Consider the following 18790-nt stretch of genomic DNA (forward strand, 5'->3'; position numbering starts at 1 on the left):
CAAATTACATTTTAGTGGCTATCATTGATCCTTTTCCTCTTGTAATAATAATTTGCGCCACACTGCACAGAAAGCAGCTGTTTTCCAGTCCCTACGTTGATCTGAAAGACATTGTTTGCAAACGACTCTCGTCTGACGTCAGAACAGGTTTCTTTCCGGCTAAGGCCGGAAAGAATACCCATTCCGGCCGCTAACATGGAACTAAGAAAGGAGAGACAGCTATTCTAACTTTTTTGAGAATGTGTTTGGACAACTGTGCCATATGGTGCATTGTGTTCAGAAGGGCGAGATCGGAAATTTCCACCCCACTTTGAGTACCCTACGACGTCTGGTTCTTGAGATATGAGACATCAAAGTTTCTCCCCCCCTCATAAAACATTCTTATTCAATTTATTATTCTTATATAGCTGATGCCAAAAAGTTAGGCGGCTTCATGGGCACATGGTGTAACCTACTCACAGCTGATGCAATTCATCTATTTATTGTCTCTTTTGATTTAAAAATCAGCTGTTGGAACACACAAGAGACCCACGAAACCGCCTAACTTTTTGGCGTCAGCTATACCTATAGTGTGGCGAAAAATATGGTACTCGACTCTCTCAGAAGGGTGTTTACGGTATTCGGATAACATATTCCCGGGCGAGGCAAGCCTCGCCCGGGAAACTATCCTCATACCGTAAACACTAACTTTCTGTGCTTGTAGCGTAATATACTATTTCTCATACATAGTTTGTTTATTTTTTTCCATCCCTTTCCTTACCTTTCTTTCCCCATCCCATCCTTTTATATCTACCGTCTATTTACTTTTCCTGATACCTTTTTCACCTTCTCAAGGATTGAAGGTTTTCCTAGTACATGGATATCCATAGTTGGAAAAACTCTTCAATCCTCCACCCTTATTTTTTTCACCACTTTCTTTTATTTTGTTCCAATGTGTATTGTTGTTGTTGTTTGCATTTATTCTTTTTGTTAATCTCTGTATCAAACTTGTAGGTGTGTGTAAAATAATATATATATATATATATATATATCTATATATATATATATATATATATATATATATATATATATATATATATATATATATATATATTGTAAGTGCTTCAATGGAAAATATTCCTCCTAAAACACTGCTCATACGATTTTCTATTGTTGTATTTGTAGAAGATTTACACACACGGATCAACCTTATACAATAAATAAATAAGCTCAAATTGTATGATAAATCCACATTTTTGAGCCAGGCTTTCAACGTGTCGTATTTTTTGTTATTCAGGTACTTTGCAAACAGGAAGACAATATTCTTGTTACACTGAAACCGATGCTGGTGAATGCTGCTGCGCTGTGCAACTATTTTGATGTGAAAGTTGGTGACTGCTACTATGGAACTGTAAATTCAAAGGATGATCGTGGCATAGTCGTTGACTTTTACAATCATGTCACTGGCTTCATCCCAAATGACGAAATCCAACCTAATATTCTCAAACGTACTTTTGTCGAAGGGCAATCAGTAAGTTTGTATCAATTTGAAATCGATTATCGATTATTTGATGCATGTTTAGCTCCTCAATCAATCAATAAATGTTATTGGAAATAATTTCAATGTTGGGTACTGTTAAACTCTTAAATTTTACAGCAGGTTGAATTTCAATACATTATTATTGTGCCTGAACAATGTGGCATTAAAACTATACAGAGTGATTCAAAAATGACTTTACAACTTTGAAAATTCATATAAATCTTATTAAACATGGTACAGAGCTGGTTTTGGTGTTGTTTTAAAGGAAAACACTTCAAGTCTTTTTACCTTAAACTAAAGATTTTCTATGTGACTTCCGTTGGTTATCCTGCAGACATCCCATCGATAGTCGATTTCTTCCCAGACTCGCATTAGCATTTCAGGTGTAACTTGCTCAACAGCAGCGCAAATCTTTTATGGAACCCCACAAGAAAACATCCAGCTGTGTCAGGTCTGGGGAACTTGAGGCCACATGATCGGCGCATTACAGCCAATCCACTGATTTGGAAAGCGGTCATTAAGAAAGTCTTGTATTTTGTATGTTTCACTGAACAACCTGTTACTACAAAATATTTTTGTCACTCATAAATTGTAGGCCTACTAGGAGGATCTTTAGAGTACTTGATACGAAAATTACGCTGAACTGTTGTCACAGACTTCGATTCTTCAAACCAAAAAACACAGCTAGCACGCTTGGGTCCAGTTAAGGGAGCCATCTTTGACTTAACTGCCTCTAACACTTGTGCGGCGCAACCAGGCAATAGTGGACTACGCGAGTCAAAACTTGGAGTGTTTTCCTTCAAAACAACACGAAAACCAGCTCTGCACCTTGTTTAATAAGATTTATATGAATTTTCAAAGTTGTAAAGTCCTTTTGGAATCACCCGGTATAGTGTGAAATTCAAGAATAAAAAAGTATACAGTAAATTGTATTTCAGTATAAAATTATTATCAAGAAATTTATTTCTGAATCGCCACTTACATTTACATGGTAAGTTATTGAAGTTGTGCTTTTTGACACCAAAAATTGGATCCCAAATCTGTTGATGAAATACCAATGGAAGTAGCTTCTCTAGTAGTTCGTTAGTTCGTGCGTGACAGGTGATTTGTATGCCAATATTGGAGCTGTATTCAACTGTTTTATCAGCTTTGTCATTAAATATAAAAAGATCATGTCTTGTGCATTGTGGAGCAAGACGACATTTTAAGGTTGTGCAAAGGCTAAAAATAAACTTTCTACTGGTGATATTTTTCAAAGTTTTTCGATTTGTATACTATCAAGCTATCAAAATGAAAAAGTTTTCTCAAGAAAACATTTTTTTTTCTGATCATTACTTTTTGAGATTTGTGCGCCTAAAGTTTTAATTTTTGGTACAGAACATTTCAAATTCGGTAAGAGATAAATCCATGAGATTCAGAGGATAGATTCTTCATGATATTGTTAATCTAGTAAAATAAAATTTTTGAGAAAGTTGTTCAATTTACTAAAAATGACCAAAAATTACTTTTAGTTATTCTTGGTAAATTGAATAACTTTCTCAAAAATTGATAGTTTCAGAAAATTTTTATTTTAAATACATCAACAATACCATGAAGAATCTATCCTCTAAATCTCATGGATTTATCTCTTACCGAATTTGAAATGTTCTGTCCCAAAAATTAAAATTTTAGGCGCTCATATCTCAAAAAGTAATGATCAGAAAAAAATGTTTTCCTGAGAAAACTTTTTCATTTTGATAGCTTGATAGTATACAAAACGAAAAACGTTGAAAAGTATCACCTGTAAAAAGTTTATTTTTAGGCTTTGCACAGCCTTAACAGGTGGTCATCTGACTGGATATCACCGCTCTCTAGTAGTGTACCCGTGGTAGAGAGGTAAAATAGTAAGAGGGTCATTTTTCGAACTCCGGCCACATATTGCCAACTCGTGACAAGTGGTAGGGTGGTAATGTTTGCAGAATTGAACAGGGTGTCTTCCCTACGAAAAGCTTTGTGGTCGGCGCAGCTAGATTGTAAAATCATTGTCGACTTAAGGAGGTAGAAACATGGCCATCTTAATTAAGGCTCCCCCCAAGTAAGAATTCTGTATCGTTATTAATTTTTGCAAGAAAAAGTCAATAGTTCAGCAAAACTACCACTACAAGAACGAGCCAAGTTTATGCAGAAAACTCTATAAGTGATGATGTGCGTGAATGGTGTCAGAAATTTGAAGACGTCAGTTAAAATGACTTCTGAGAACGTTGTGATCCATGACAACGCCGATCCTCTCTCAGCGGTGGTGCAACCAAATTCCAGTTCATTCATTAAAACAAATGGGAATTTTCGATAACCCGCCATTGAAACCTGACTTGGCCACTAGTAGCTTATAACTTTTCCTTAAGCTCAAGCCATAACTTAGAGAACAGTGCTTAGTAACTAACTAATGAGGAGCTCCAAAACAACGCCATAGCCTACATCAACACATTTGGCGACAACATTTTATACACTGGATTTTTTATCTGCTAGTCCTCTGGTTTGAGAAATGACTCAATCTTCACGGCGATTTTGTTGGAGAATAATCTTTAGTGTTGGTGACTTTTAATGATGAAATTATTTTTTTAAATATTCGTCTATTATGATCGGAGGTTGAAAAATGACTTGTGATTGGAAATCATGTATCTTTTCAAACAGTACTTAATTATTTTCCAGATAAAATGTTATGTCAAGGAAGTGGATCCAGTAAATAAAAAACTTATTTTGACTTTGAAGCCTTCAATCCTCAACAAAGGATATTATTATGGATCCCGGTATCTACTAACTGTGATTGAGTGTAATGATAAAGGTTTCAAAGTTAAGGTCAGAGACTACGAAGAAATTGGTAAGCTTTTCTATTTTTTGTGATTGAATTTATGGTGCAGTATTTTGTACAATATAGTAGTAGTGTTTTTTATTTTTTATTCTAAGTTTTTCATTTCGATTTGAATATTCTTTCTTGCTCATGGAAAGACGATGTAGCCCAATTTTGAATTACTGTAATAAACACATCAATTTTGTAACCAATTATAATTGTGCTTGATAATTTAAACGAATTTAACTAACACACTTTTTTCTATGTTTTTCACACTACATGGGTGTCGTTGGAAACGAATACATCGCAGCTCGGAATGGGTCAAGAAACCATCACCTAGAATTTATCTTTTCACCTCCTTTTTTTATGAATTGTTCTTCTAAGAGAAAATTCATCATAAATGAAAGGTTTTTTCATTTTATTTTTGAGTTATTTGAGTTTGTGATTATTATGAGTGAGTGAGTGCATGCATCAGTGCCATTTCGCTTTTATACAGAGTGTTTCAGAAGTAATGTCGAACATTTTAAGGCATTGTTCCTGGATGATAGGAGACTACAAATGTCGTATTTGAAGTGCCCAAAACTCAGCGGTTATCCTTATAGCTGCAGCTGCCATTGTGTTTTTATTCACTTGGGAATTTTTATCTCAAGAATGAAATGTTGTATTGATCTGAAATTTGGCATGAATATTCATGCTATAAAGAATCAACTTAAAAAATAAAATAAAAAATATTCAATGTACATATTCAAAATGGCGACATATTAAATTTTTGATGGAAAATTTCACAAAAACCGTTCACTTTACAGAAAATTTACAAGATACAAAAAAGTTAGCAAATATTATCAAGATTTCAGGGATACCTTATTTACTAAGATTGGTCAAAGAATAACAAAGAAATCAATTCTTTTCTTACTGCATGCATGACCACTTTTCACCATTTAAACATCAATATTCGATTTTTAATTCCAAATTGTATTATTAAGATGAAGCTTTGAAATTCGGCATGGCTCCATATGGCCATACAGCTAGCTTATTTTACAATGTTTTTCAGATGATCTTCTTTGTCTTGTGCATGCATATAGTACTGACAGAATTAATTTCTCTGTTATGCTTCGATCAATCTTAATGAATAAGGTAACCTTGAAATCTTGATAAAATTTGCTAACTTTTTTGTCTCTTGTAAATTGTCTGTAGAGTGAACGGTTTCCGTGAAATTTGCCATCAAAAATTTTAAATGCCGCCATCTTGAATATTCCAATCGAATTTTTTTTATTTTATTTTTTAAAGTTGAGTCTTTATAGCATAAATATTCATGCCAAATTTTAGATCAATACATTTTGTTCTTGAGATAAAAATTCCCAAGTGAAAAAAAAACAAAATGGCAGCTATAAGGATAACCGCTGAGTTTTGGACACTTCAAATATGACATTTGTAGTCTCCTATCATCCAGGAACAATACCCTAAAATATTCGACACTACTTCTGAAACATTCTGTATATATAGATAGATAGAAGATGGATTTATAACAATTCTTCTATTTTTACAGTGGGACTTGTTCCATTCGAACATCTTACAGATCATTTATCGCTCATTGAACCACTAAAAGAGTATTTCAAGGCAGGAAGTGAAATGAAGGATGCTGTGGCTTATTCCAGCAATTTTGAGTCTGTCCCATTATTTTCTCTAAGAAAATCTGTTCAAGCATTCTTTGAGGTAATTTAGTAAATTTGTAATTGTTTGTTCCCTATTTATTATTCAGATAAAACATTAATTATAAAATTATTTTTTGAACTGTTTGTTCATTATTAATAATGATTATCATTATTGTTAATTGTTGTTATTTATTGACAGTAAATGTATTATAAATATAAATAATTACAAAATTCGGAATGAACAAATAAGCATTCGTTCAAAACTGGTTTTATTTAATTAGCAGTCAAAAATTCAAAATAATTATTGAACTTCTCCATAGGTATAAAACAACAATCATAATACTTGGAAGCAATCGGTTAACAAAGATTCATTTAATTCCAAAATACGTATACTTTTCATTTCATCTGATTCAAGAGTGAATTAAGCTTGTGAGAACCACGTTATAATGGCAGTATTTGATTAACATTGATGTTGTTATCCTTGTCTATAATAAAAAAACAGATAGCGCTATCTTTTTCTAGCTCCGCAACGTTGCCAGATAGTTTTTCAACTATGTAGAAATAAAATTTATTGACAAAATATTCAATCTCAATAATTATGAACATTTACTATCTGATCATTGTAAAATATGTTTACTTAACGATTAAAATAATATAATAGGATATTTTAAACAGGAATATATATTATGTACAGGTATCATTGAAGGAGCAAAAAATTTTTATTTTGGCTCCTAGGATTGATTGTACAGATGTTAACAAGCAATCTCCAGGTTATACGCCATGTTAAATCTTGGATATAATGAATAATGAATTTAGTGCAAATACAAGAAATATTTTTACAAATAAAATAATCATTAAATTATAATAGTTTTAGGCGTGACTGGAAAAAGAAGCCTTTTGAGCTCCAGCCACGATTCATAAAAATAAGTTTGTAGCGTGAATGTTGATGTTGTGGAACTTTTCCATAATTGAATAGACTGATGATGTGTGAGCACACACGAAAGCATTCTTCTGTAAAATATTATCTTTTATTTAATTAAAGTGGATTTTTCACAACGTTTAAGTCTATTCAATTATGATAAAAGTAAGAAGTACATTTTAATCTAATAACAGCAGTAAAAATTATACAATTCTGTTGATGGATGATAATCTATGGATGTTGAATTTTATCGATAATCAAGTAGTACTTGATAAACAAAATATAGATGCACAGAAAAATAATAAAAAAATTGTCGAGTTTTAATAATTTTTACACAATATTAATATTGCCAAAAATTGGTGATTTAGCCAACTCAATTCTCAATTTTAAAATAATAGTTTTGTTTTACCCACAATTTTATATCGATTGAAAGATTGTAAAAGGGTTGAAGGCATTCGTCGTGCTAGAGTATTTCATTTCAAATCAATCCATAGATAATCTTGGAATTTATTAGGATATAATGAGGAATTTCTTGATCAAGGCAAACAAAATTGGTTTTAAAAAAAGGAAATTGAATCACTTTGTAATGTGCCTCATAATAATTATTCAATTTATTTATCCACAATATCACATCGGAAACAACAGGTAATGACCCAAATATGTTTCCTTAACACAACAATAAGTACAGTATACAGTTTAATCAAAACCAAAAAAAGACACTAAAACTAATAATGCTTGAAAAGAAAAAAGTACTTAAAAAACTGCGTCTAAAACATTCATTGATAGAGGAATTTTTATTGTTATACTCTGTTCCATCATTTGAACCAGTGAATTTTTGTTGCAGATCTATGGCCATGATATTACTACTGGCAATTTGCATTTGCATAAGGATGTGATCGTTCCTTGTTCTGTTACCGAGATAAATGAGGATGGAATCAAAGTTGATGTTTGCATTCCGAATTTAAGACCCCATACCATACTTAAGAAGGTAAGTTAACCGTCATTCTTGGTGCAAATCAATTTTCAGATCTTTCATTTTGATGAATCGCATATCCATTTCTGTAATCTTTATTTTTTCCAGAATATCATTGGATATGATGAGCATGTTTTGAGGTCTCTTTCTGTGGACCAATCAGTTCTGGTATTCCCATCAGGTGATCAAGGTGATCTCCAGTTGAAGCTCAGCAAAAGTACATTCTATGATACCACTGAGGTATGTTAATTTTATTTCAACTACATTTTTACTCTTTAGACCTGCTTGAATACCTTATCCCGTTAATGGCGGAAAATTGTTTCTATTGAGCCTAAAAAATATAAGGCTCAAATCAATCGATAAATAATCTTGGAATTTATAGAATAGAATAGAATAGAATGACTGCCTTTATTTTATACCTGGGAGGGCGAAGTTAGGGCGCAGTCGGCCCTCTCTTACACTTAACCCTCCAATACAATACTAAATTATAATTTAACAAGCAATACTCAGTAAAATAAAATAAAACAAAACTATATTTTAAATGAAAAAAGTAAAAAAAAGATAATTATAATAATAATAAGTGGAATAGTTGAATAAACTTAAAAGTAGAGCATTCTTAAAATGTAAAATAACAAAGATCTGTTGGGAAATAAATACAAAATTTATGACGGAATATATGGATAGGATCGACGGATATGGATAGGATGGACGGATAGGATTGAAGAAGCAAAAAAGAGCAATATGACTACAAACCTTACAAGCAAGATGAGAAAATAAGGAAATTAATAAATACTTCTAGCATGGAATTAATTAATTTTGAGAGAGAAAAAGAGTATTTGTATATGTCTTTGGAGTTTACTTTTAAAGTTGAACTTGATTCTCTTAAAATTACTCTAAAGAAATTAATTTTGAGACTGAATAAATGAATGTATCAAACTATGAAAAGTATGAAAGCATGAAAAGAAAGCGCACACACACACACACACACACACACACACACACAACACACACACACACACACACACACACCAACACATGCGCCTGACCAGCCACCGCTGGTCCAACACAGTGGTATGATGCACCCCCCGCTAAGCCCAGCCACCCCCACCACCCCTGATCCACCGGAAGACAGCCACGCCGAACCGACGATGACCCTCAATGCGCTTCAATTCAGCCGGCAATGAATTCCACAATCCACAAGAAAGGACTTGTTGAACATGACTGTCCGGTGAGTTGGGACAGCCAGCAGATGGGAACCATGCCGTGTACCACCCCGACCTATATCACTCAAATATTGAAAATCCTCTGCAATATACTTAGGTGTTCCAGTTTTCAATGTCTTATGCAGAAAAATAACAGCATGGAGTGCCCTACAATCATGCAGCCTCATGAGATTAAGTCTGTCAAAGTATTCAGTCACATGGTCATCACGTCTGAGGTTGAAGATGAAGTGTACACAGTAATTGTGGGCACGCTGCATCCTCTGTAAAAGTTGAACTGTCATATCAAGAGTCACAATGTCACAGTAGTTAAAAATTGGAAAAATCAAAGTCTTGACTAACATAATCCTTGTGGAGAAAGGGATACAGTCAGCAATCTTCTTCAAAGTCATAATGCCTGCAATGACTCTATTGCAAGTCAAGGTCACATGATTTGTCCAGTCCAAAGTCTTTGTAATGGTAAGTCCTAAATTTTTAACATCTGAACTGTACTGCAATTGAACGTTGTTGATTGTAATGTATGGTCCATTTGAAAAGTCAAGTGTGTTCAAGAGTCTTGAGTAGCCAACCATAATTACCTTTGATTTTGTCTCATTAACTTTGAGTCCATTATTTGTAGACCATTCAATAACCCTGGCCAAGTCAGCATTGACCTCCTCTACCACAATGCTGAAATCATTTTTGTTGAAGTGTTTGTAGATTTGTAGGTCGTCTGCTCGTCTGCATGAAGGTATAAGGATATGATGAGGAATTTCTTGATCAAGGCAAGCAAAATTGGTTTCCAAAAAAGAAAATTGTATCACTTTGTAATGTGCCTCATAATTACTTAATTTATTTATCCACAATATCACATCTGAAACAACAGGTAATGACCCAAATATGTTTCCTCAACACAACAATAAGTCCCCAGTACCCCAATAAGTATACAGTTTAATCAAAACAAGGAGGCTAAAAAAGGAGCACATTTGTTTTATAGCATTTCAAAATTAGTGTCCAGAGGAAAAGCAGTGTAATATTCTCTTCTTAGTACAGTTGATACAAGCAGTTGAGCATATTAATTGAACTGGTTAGTTGAGTCATCATATATAATGGTGATTGCAAAAGCGTTGTAGTTTTGATTTAAATGAAAAATTTTTGATACATGAATTTAAAGCCAATTTTGCATGCTAAATTTTTTGTGCATAATCCAGAGTTCCCCAAAAACCTCTAAATTTCTGTTCATCTTCCAGTTATCTGCAATCTCAAAACTTTTATTATTCAATATTGAACTCTCATATTTATTACATTTTATTGTCATTTCTTGCTTCTATTTTTCTATCATCTTTGCATATTTTGTATTGTATTTTTTTCTAACGACGTGGTTGAGTGGTAGAGTGGACATTACTGTCCAAACTTTGCCACGTCAACAAATAAAGAAGCATTATATTCTTTTTGTGTATAGTTGAGAAGTTGATATTGTGGTAATTATTCATATTGAATGAAAAAGACTAAGAAATTGTTTATACTCTAAACTCTATATCTGAGTTTATCAGAGATTGACAATGGTGTAATAACCGAAACCGGTCTTTCTAAGTATCAATAAATCTGTGGTTTTTTTAACAATTTCTTAGTCTTTTTCATTCAATCATTCTATTCTATCTCTGCCAAAAGCATTGGACAGACTCCTATATTATGTTTTAGATAATGAAATTTATGATAGAATGAAATCAAATACTGTGCAACTCTTTATCTTCAATTAGTAATTAGTTACAATTTTCAAAAAACGAGTTGTTTCCCACTCAGTGTAGGAAACACCGAGGAAATTGTCAACAAAATGTTCCCCCCTCTACAAGACCACGCCGACTACTCTGGGCAAAAAATTACAACTTTTGTTGTTCTACATTATTTGAGAGCAGCAACTGTTTTACTACAAAATACATTTTTGGCAACTTTTTTGTAGAAAACTATTTTTGAACAACCTTTGTGTAAATACAGCTTAACTGACCAAATCGGGTTTTTCTGAATCCTGACGTTGGCGAGCAATCAAAATTTAGTATTGGCTCTAGCAGTGCAATTTATGCATAATTTGAACATTGTAATCACATGTGTAATCACATATGTAATCACATGTATCCGATTGTTAATCATCCAAAGGTGAGTGTAATATGAAGCCATGCTTGATGTGCAAGCATTTTTCACACTTGTCATTGTGTATTATATTCTATGAGTTCTATGTTTTATTGGAAAGGCTAAAACAATAAAATGTTTAACCATTTTCAGGTTGGATATGGAATCGACTTGTTTCTGGACTATTTCAAATTATCAAACCTATTACAAAGTGTACCTCTTGGTGTAAGAACCGAAGGTACTGTTTTAAAAATAAAAAAGAGGAGCGTTACAGTGAAATTACCATCCATGAACTGTGAAGCAATCATCAATAAAAAATTTTGCAATGAAAATTTGAAAATAGGTAATTTCATAGATGTGACTGTTCTATGGCAGTCACCAGTGACTAAAATTGTCCGTGCTCTACCATTTGAACCAACTGAACTACAGCCAGCACGTAAATATCGTTTCAATTATTCTTTAATCTATTTATTAAATATATATTATACAATCTTCAAATTACTTTCCATTTTTTAAAATCTGGAGTGAATTATGAAATTTATTTGGGGTAAAACGGGTTAATGAATTAACTTGAAATTCATTTTTGTGAGAGTAGAACTATTTTTCTGGAACTACGAATTAACAAAAAAGTTGGGGTATCTTGTCCTTGATTAATTGCATGATGCTGCTCATTTCAAGTGTAGGCGTGGAAATGTTTACGTTGTCAAAGGAATGCAAAAATTAATCCTTCCAATCCTTTCTCCAATGATACTAATAATGATGATTCAGTATTTTGTAATAATAAAAGTTTGCTAGTAGCGTCGACGTACATATATATGTATGATTAATCTAACACATCGACGACAACACAACTATTGGAAGGGAGGATATATGAACATAGACAATGTTTCATTTTTGCTATTTTATTTATTTATTTCGAAAAAGCAATGCAACTTTGGAAACAACTGGCATGATAGCCCAAAGCTGTTTGCTGTAAAAAAATATTACACTGTAAATGATATTGCTCTAAACTATTATGAAAATATGTTTGCCCAAGTAGCCTGCAACTTAGAGTAGTACCTAGATTAATTAGAATTATCAAGTATTTCATAGCACCTGATAGTATTTCTCTATAATTGAAAGAATAAGACGTTGATGTTGACAGTACCACTATAGTGATTATGTGAATGATGTTTAGTAGAATAAAAACTATAGTGGTATTGTAGGAAATAATTTATTTTATCCAGTTTGGTTGAACTCTAATATTTATGGTAAAAACAATAACATACGTGATTTCATTATCATGTGTTTAAAATAGTATTCGTTGAAATAACAAATCTGGCAAAAGTAAACATTGGGCTCAAATAATAATGTTATCTTAACGAAAATAAACGAAAGCTTATGAAGTGAATTAGGAAGTCTTATTTTGAAATATAAGATCCTACAGTATTGACAACATTAATGTCTCACTCTTTCACATAGATAGTCTGATACCCAAACAGTGGGCTCCGAAACTTGTCAAAAAAATCTAAATGGTCTAGAATTGGATAATGCTGATCTATTTTAACGTTTATAGGTTATTCAGAAATTATAAATGGACCAATTCTTGATGGGCAACCAATTACTGCTAAAGTAGTATTGGTTGAAAACGAGTTCGCGATTGGTAACATTTTAGAAGGGCTGTTAAAAGATACCATTGCTTTTTTCCCAGTCAAATATCATTTAAATGACTTGAACCCGCCAAAGTTGCAATTTCGCACAATCGTCAACATAATTCCACTTCTGTGAGTATTTTATACTTTTGTTTGGTAGTCTTTGTTGTTACTTGGCCAATTTTTTTGCGTATCCACACTGTGGGCTGCTAAGGCTCGCTGATAATGAAATAAAATTGGATTTATTTATAAAACTGTCAAACATACAACAAAACAATTACAATTGAACTGTTCTTAAGCTATGTGACAAAGAGAAAACATTGTTTATTGAATAATTTTATTCCGGTAGATACATGCATCTTTTCGTTCTTGAACGTCGTACCCGTCCGGTATTTATTTGATTACACGCTCTAGTATAGCGCTCATGTATTTCGTATCTTAGATCCAATCCAAGTTCTCTCTGTTAAATGTCACAGCCTGCAGCATGAATATATACAAGGCAGAGTTAAAATGCCATTCCTTTTGAAGAATGTCCTGCAGGAATCTATTCCACCCAGATTAAAAATAGTTCGCAAGTCTTTTCTGAGGCAAAAATATGGCATTGGCACCAATTGATTTGTCCCACAACTTACTGTTGGTGAGAGCGGAAAAGAGCAAATATGCCAGCAAAGTTAAACTAGCGCTGGCATCTTTCAATGTTAGTGTAATGTTTAGATAAAATAATTTTGTAATGTTTAACATACCGGTACTTCATATATGCCAGCAAGGTTAAACTAGCGTTGACATCTTTTAATGTTAGTGTGATGTTTAGATAATATAATTTTGTAATGTTTGAGATACCGGTACTACATATATGCCAGCAAGGTTAAACTAGCGCTGACATCTTTCAATGTTTGTGTAATATTTAGATAATATAATTTTGTAATGTTTGTGGTACCTCATTAGCTACTGCTAAGTTGAAGTTTCACTTCCTCTAAACATGAGACAGATGCCTCAAAATATTTTTATCTAAGGACGTCTCTTCCCTATGAAATGCAATTTTAGAAGTAAACTATATTAGAAAATTTAAATATAGATTGAAAGTGGAGTGAAGTCAACACGAATGTCGTTGAGAATGCAAAACTCTATTCCTGACAGATTGTAAATAGAAACAATCAGAAAAGTAGCGTAAAATTTTGAGAAGTAGACGCATTATTAGTACTTATGTTGGTTTCATTTCATAGACTATTATAATGATTTATTCTAGATTTCAGAAAAATTTTAATTGTTGTGTATCTTTTTGTTTCAAGACATGAAGAGACTTATGTTATCGCCATCAACGAATCTAAGTTCGAGGAGGACTCGCAAACGACTGGTAAACAGGAGGATATATTATCTACGTTGAATAATGTCAATACATATTTCAATAAACGTAGGTTCACTTCTTTTGCAAAACAAAAACTTCCCGGAATGAATGAACCGAAACTTGATAAGGGAACGCCTAATGTACAGAAAGAGAAGGAAACACCGATGTTTTGTGAGTTCAATTGTGGTTCAGAAAAGGAAACTCGGCAACATTCACTAGTGAGGAGAAAAGAAAATGAAACTAAGTGTGAAAGTTGCAAATTGCTCAAGAAAAAGGAGAGTGAGGTGCATGGTTTTTTTGTGTATCATTCGTGAATCATTTGTTAATGGAAATCAAGAATCTGAATCTGAAGCGGAAAATAAATCACCCCAAAAGGAGAACAATAAGAAGAAATATTAAATTGGTTAATCTACAAATCAATTGTACCCCGTCTCCCATCCGATTATCAAAGTTTTCATTTAGGAAAGCTCATGGTTCCATAATTAGGGGGCGCTCTATATTGTCGTCATATCAACTTTTGTTCTTTTATTCTAAGCATCTCTAGATAATTAACAGAATTTATAATACCCTTAAAGAATCAAGACCCAATAATATTTTTGAAAATCCTTGCCCATACGCAAACGCCTGGGGCAGAACATTATGTTTCCAATATTAAATGAGGATTTACAGAATCCCAGTAAACACAATAAATTGTGCCTGTTAATTCTTCCATTCATTCTTGAAAGTCGCTTCATCGTCCCAAAAGGGGTCAGCTTCGCAGCGGATGAAGTACCTAACTCTCACACCTGTCCGGATCATCTGTTCATAAAGGCTGTTCGGTAAACTTTTTTTATTTAAATTGAATAATATTTTTCAATATAATTGTTAAGATCATTTATAAGAGTGAGAAAAGGTGGCATCTGAAATTTTTAAGTGGTCTAATAAGCGAGTTATGGGTTGTTGAAGTGCTAACTCCGTTTTCTTTCCAGATCATAAACGGTTTCGAATTTTCCATTGCAGTTTTTTTAATACATTCAGTATATCATTGGCTTTGTTCTTATATGCGTTTTTCCACGATCAATGCCAAAATAAACAAGTTATCGAATTTACAAAAAATGTTACTTCTTTATTTATGAACGATATGGGGAATAAAATGTTTTATTTTGGAAAGATACATTTTTTGAATCTTCAAGAGAAGTTCTGTTAATATATAGTCGAAACCGTTTATGATCTGGAAAGAAAACGGAGTTATTAGCACTTCATAACTCGCTTATTAGACCACTTAAAAATTTCAGTTGCCACTTTTTCTCACTCTTATAAATGATCTTAAAAATTATATTGAAAAAGATTATCCAATTTAAATAAAAAGTGTAGCAAACATCCTTAAGGCCTTAAAGTAAAGTTGGCCTATATGACCACAATTTCAGTTTTGTCTGCATCCGTTGAAGACTTGTTCTTAATATTCCATATTAATTGGACGTTTTCTTATGCGATTTCGTTGAAGACGGCTCACATTAAAATTCTCTTCAGTTCAAACTGATGTTGGCCTACCAGAACGAGAAAGATCAGCTACCGAGCCAGTTTGATCAAATCTGGAATTTAGTTTGTGGATACCTTGTCGAAATGAAGGTTGAACATTCGGAAAACGTTTTACAAACAAATCGCACGCATGGGCATATATTTCTACCATGTTTGCAAATCCCAGGGCCACCTGCTATTTCAAGTTTCTCAATTTCTCAGTTCAAGATTCTGAAAATTTAAACACTACTGAAGCTACCATAAAAAATTAGTCAAAAAGTTATCAAATGAGGACGAATCAACCACTCTCTGAGCAAGGAAGATAAGTAGAAGAAATCATCTCTACTTGATGAGACTCCAAAAGAACAATCAGCCAAAAAATTGAAGCGTTCAAAGATTGAATCTGAAAACGATGATTCATTAACTGGTAATGAATTCAAACCAGAAAAAAGAAGAACATCTTCAATATCTGAACTCTATGAATTGAATTCTTCGGTCTCCGACACTAAAGCTGGGAAAGAAAAGAAGAGGAAATCTGCCGAAGGAGATTTCAATTCAACTGACAGACAAAATAATAGCTTGACAGGAGTTGAGAAGAAGCCTTGGAAGAAGAAATCTCTGGGAAGCAACAGCATTGAGAATACCGTTGACTCCCACCAGGATGAAATGAAGACAAGAAGACTGTCAATGCTCGGCTATGAAGGATTTGCGTGGTCCGTTGATACTAAGGATTTCTCCATCACTCGAGAAGACAATGAGGTGAGTTTTCAGTTTTTATTTATTTATACTATAGTATGATAAATACACTCGGATTGAAAACTATTTGTTTTGAATTTAATTTGTTTAATTTGAAGCATGTACATTTATAAATTTACATTGTGATAATAATTAAGGACTGAAAATTTTGTGAAGTGAACAACTACAAGACTTAACCTTTCTCGGACAATGTGTAACCTTATCTAAATTTGGGAGAGGAATAGCACAAGGTTACCTGATTTTTTCTCTTCCTATCATTTTTATGATTAACTTATTGTATCAATAAATAAAGAATAATTAGGGACTGAAAATTTTGTGAAGTGAACAACTAAAAGACTTAACCTTTTTCGGACTATGTGTAACCTTATCTAAATTGGGAGAGGAATAGCACAAGGTTACCTGATTTTTTCTCTTCCTATCATTTTTATGATTAACTTATTGTATCAATAAATAAAGAATAATTAGGGACTGAAAATTTTGTGAAGTGAACAACTAAAAGACTTAACCTTTTTCGGACTATGTGTAACCTTATCTAAATTTGGGAGAGGAATAGCACAAGGTTACCTTATTTTTTCTCTCCCTATCATTTTGATGATGCACGTATTGTATCAATCAATAAATAATGAATAAGAATTTATTATTGAATTATCCGTTATGTTTTCTTCACTCAGAGTACACCGTTCGATTACACCTTACAACTTGACTATAGTGATGTCTACGTTATAATGGCAATGGAGAAAGATAGGAGAACAGAGTTGCCGATTCTCTGTCTAGCCATTGCCTTCTACAGATGTTAAAGCTGATACCGGTATATCTGATGTAATATTAACTGTTCATGTAATATCAAGTGTAGAAAAGAATAGCGTTATCTGCTTTGTCAAATTATAGATAAGCTATCCTTGTCTATCATTTGACAAAGCAAATAGTGCTATCCTTTTCTATTGTCAGCCCCTGTGCTAACTAATCAGGAGTTTTCTGAAAACACCAAACCTGAGCCAGCCAGGTTATTTGGTATTTCATATTTATTTTTTGGAGATGGATCATCTAGCAGTAGTATTTGATCATGGGACTCAAGTCTTAAGTAGGCCTTTCTCGAGAGCGTGAAATTTGAATTTCTAATCTCAGATCTAGCCTGTTTACTTAGTCTATGGTCTAATACATTCTATAGTAATCCAATAGCAATATAAAAATTCAATATTTAATATTAATTACAATAATAAATACCAATATTGATATAAATTTTTATAACAATTATCTTATCAATTTGAATCAGTGTTTACTTTTCAGTAATCAGTACAGTTTATGCAATTTAGCCATTAAGGCTGTGCAAAGGCTTGAAAAAACTTTCTACTGGTGACATTTTACAAAGTTTTTCGATTTGTAAGCTATCAAGCTATCAAAATTAAAAATTTTTCTCATAAAAAAATTTTTTCTCCGATCATTACTTTTTGAGATATGAGCGCCTAAAGTTTAAATTTTTGGGACAGGTCATTTCAAATTCGATAAGAGTCCATGAAATTCGATAATAAATCCATGAAATTTCAAGGATGAATTCTTCATGGTATTGTTGATTGTATAAAACAAAAATTTCCTGAAAATATCAAGTTATTAATAACTTTCTCGAAAATTGATATTTTCAGAAAATTTGTGTTTTATTCAATCAACAATATCATGAACAATTTATCCTCTGAATCTCATGGATTTATCTCTTACTGAATTTGAAATGTTCTGTCCCAAAAATGTAAACTTTAGGCGCTTATATTTCAAAAAGTAATAATCGGAAAAAAATGTTTTCCTGAGAAACATTTTCATTTTGATAACTTGATGATATACAAATCGAAAAACTTTGAAAAATATTTTTAGCCTTAGCACAGCTTTAACTTATCAATCCGTTACAAAATATTACAAACGTTATTACTTTAATTTACTTTTTAGAATTTCAGGTCAGAAAAGTAGTACATCAATCTCAAGACGAAAGGTCATTTTATCGTTATTAGAAATAATTATTTCATAAAAAATGAATTTTAATTCGCATTTTTACAGGAAAGCCTGAATTCAGCACTGAATGAAGCAGTCAGAGCAAACGACGATAAAGGCTCAACTCACACTTACACGACTCAGGTCGAGAAGAGACTGCGACTCTAGTCTCTTCTCGACGCAGCATGTGTTTCCAAATGGTGACACTCAGACCAGTCGATTCTAGTCTCCGCGACTGTCACCATTTGATAACACATGCTGCGTCAAGAAGAGACTAGAGTTGCAGTCTCTTCTCGTTTTGAGTCGCGTAAGTGTGAGTTGAGCCCAAGTGTACTGGATAATGCTCGAAATCTACGCGGATTCGAGAA

At 32.9% G+C, this 18790-nt stretch overlaps 1 protein-coding gene across 3 annotated transcripts in view; it reads left to right on the forward strand.

The window, feature by feature from the left end:
• The window catches only part of LOC111044708 (protein RRP5 homolog), a 39632-nt gene extending 24262 nt beyond the window's left edge, over positions 1–15370 (forward strand). The window contains exons 9-16 of one of the 3 annotated variants that reach the window (XM_039442743.1): positions 1277–1510; positions 4208–4376; positions 5893–6059; positions 7762–7905; positions 7999–8130; positions 11370–11652; positions 12772–12979; positions 14137–15370. In XM_039442743.1, the coding sequence (XP_039298677.1) occupies positions 1277–1510; positions 4208–4376; positions 5893–6059; positions 7762–7905; positions 7999–8130; positions 11370–11652; positions 12772–12979; positions 14137–14506 (1707 nt within the window). In that variant the 3' untranslated portion in view covers positions 14507–15370. The remainder of the gene's footprint in view (positions 1–1276; positions 1511–4207; positions 4377–5892; positions 6060–7761; positions 7906–7998; positions 8131–11369; positions 11653–12771; positions 12980–14136) is intronic. The other 2 variants (XM_039442744.1, XM_039442745.1) reach the window with 2 other exon arrangements.
• The last annotated feature ends 3420 nt before the right edge of the window (positions 15371–18790 follow it).

Source organism: Nilaparvata lugens, chromosome X, assembly GCF_014356525.2.
Source record: "Nilaparvata lugens isolate BPH chromosome X, ASM1435652v1, whole genome shotgun sequence".
NCBI classification, from domain to species: Eukaryota; Metazoa; Arthropoda; class Insecta; order Hemiptera; family Delphacidae; genus Nilaparvata; species Nilaparvata lugens.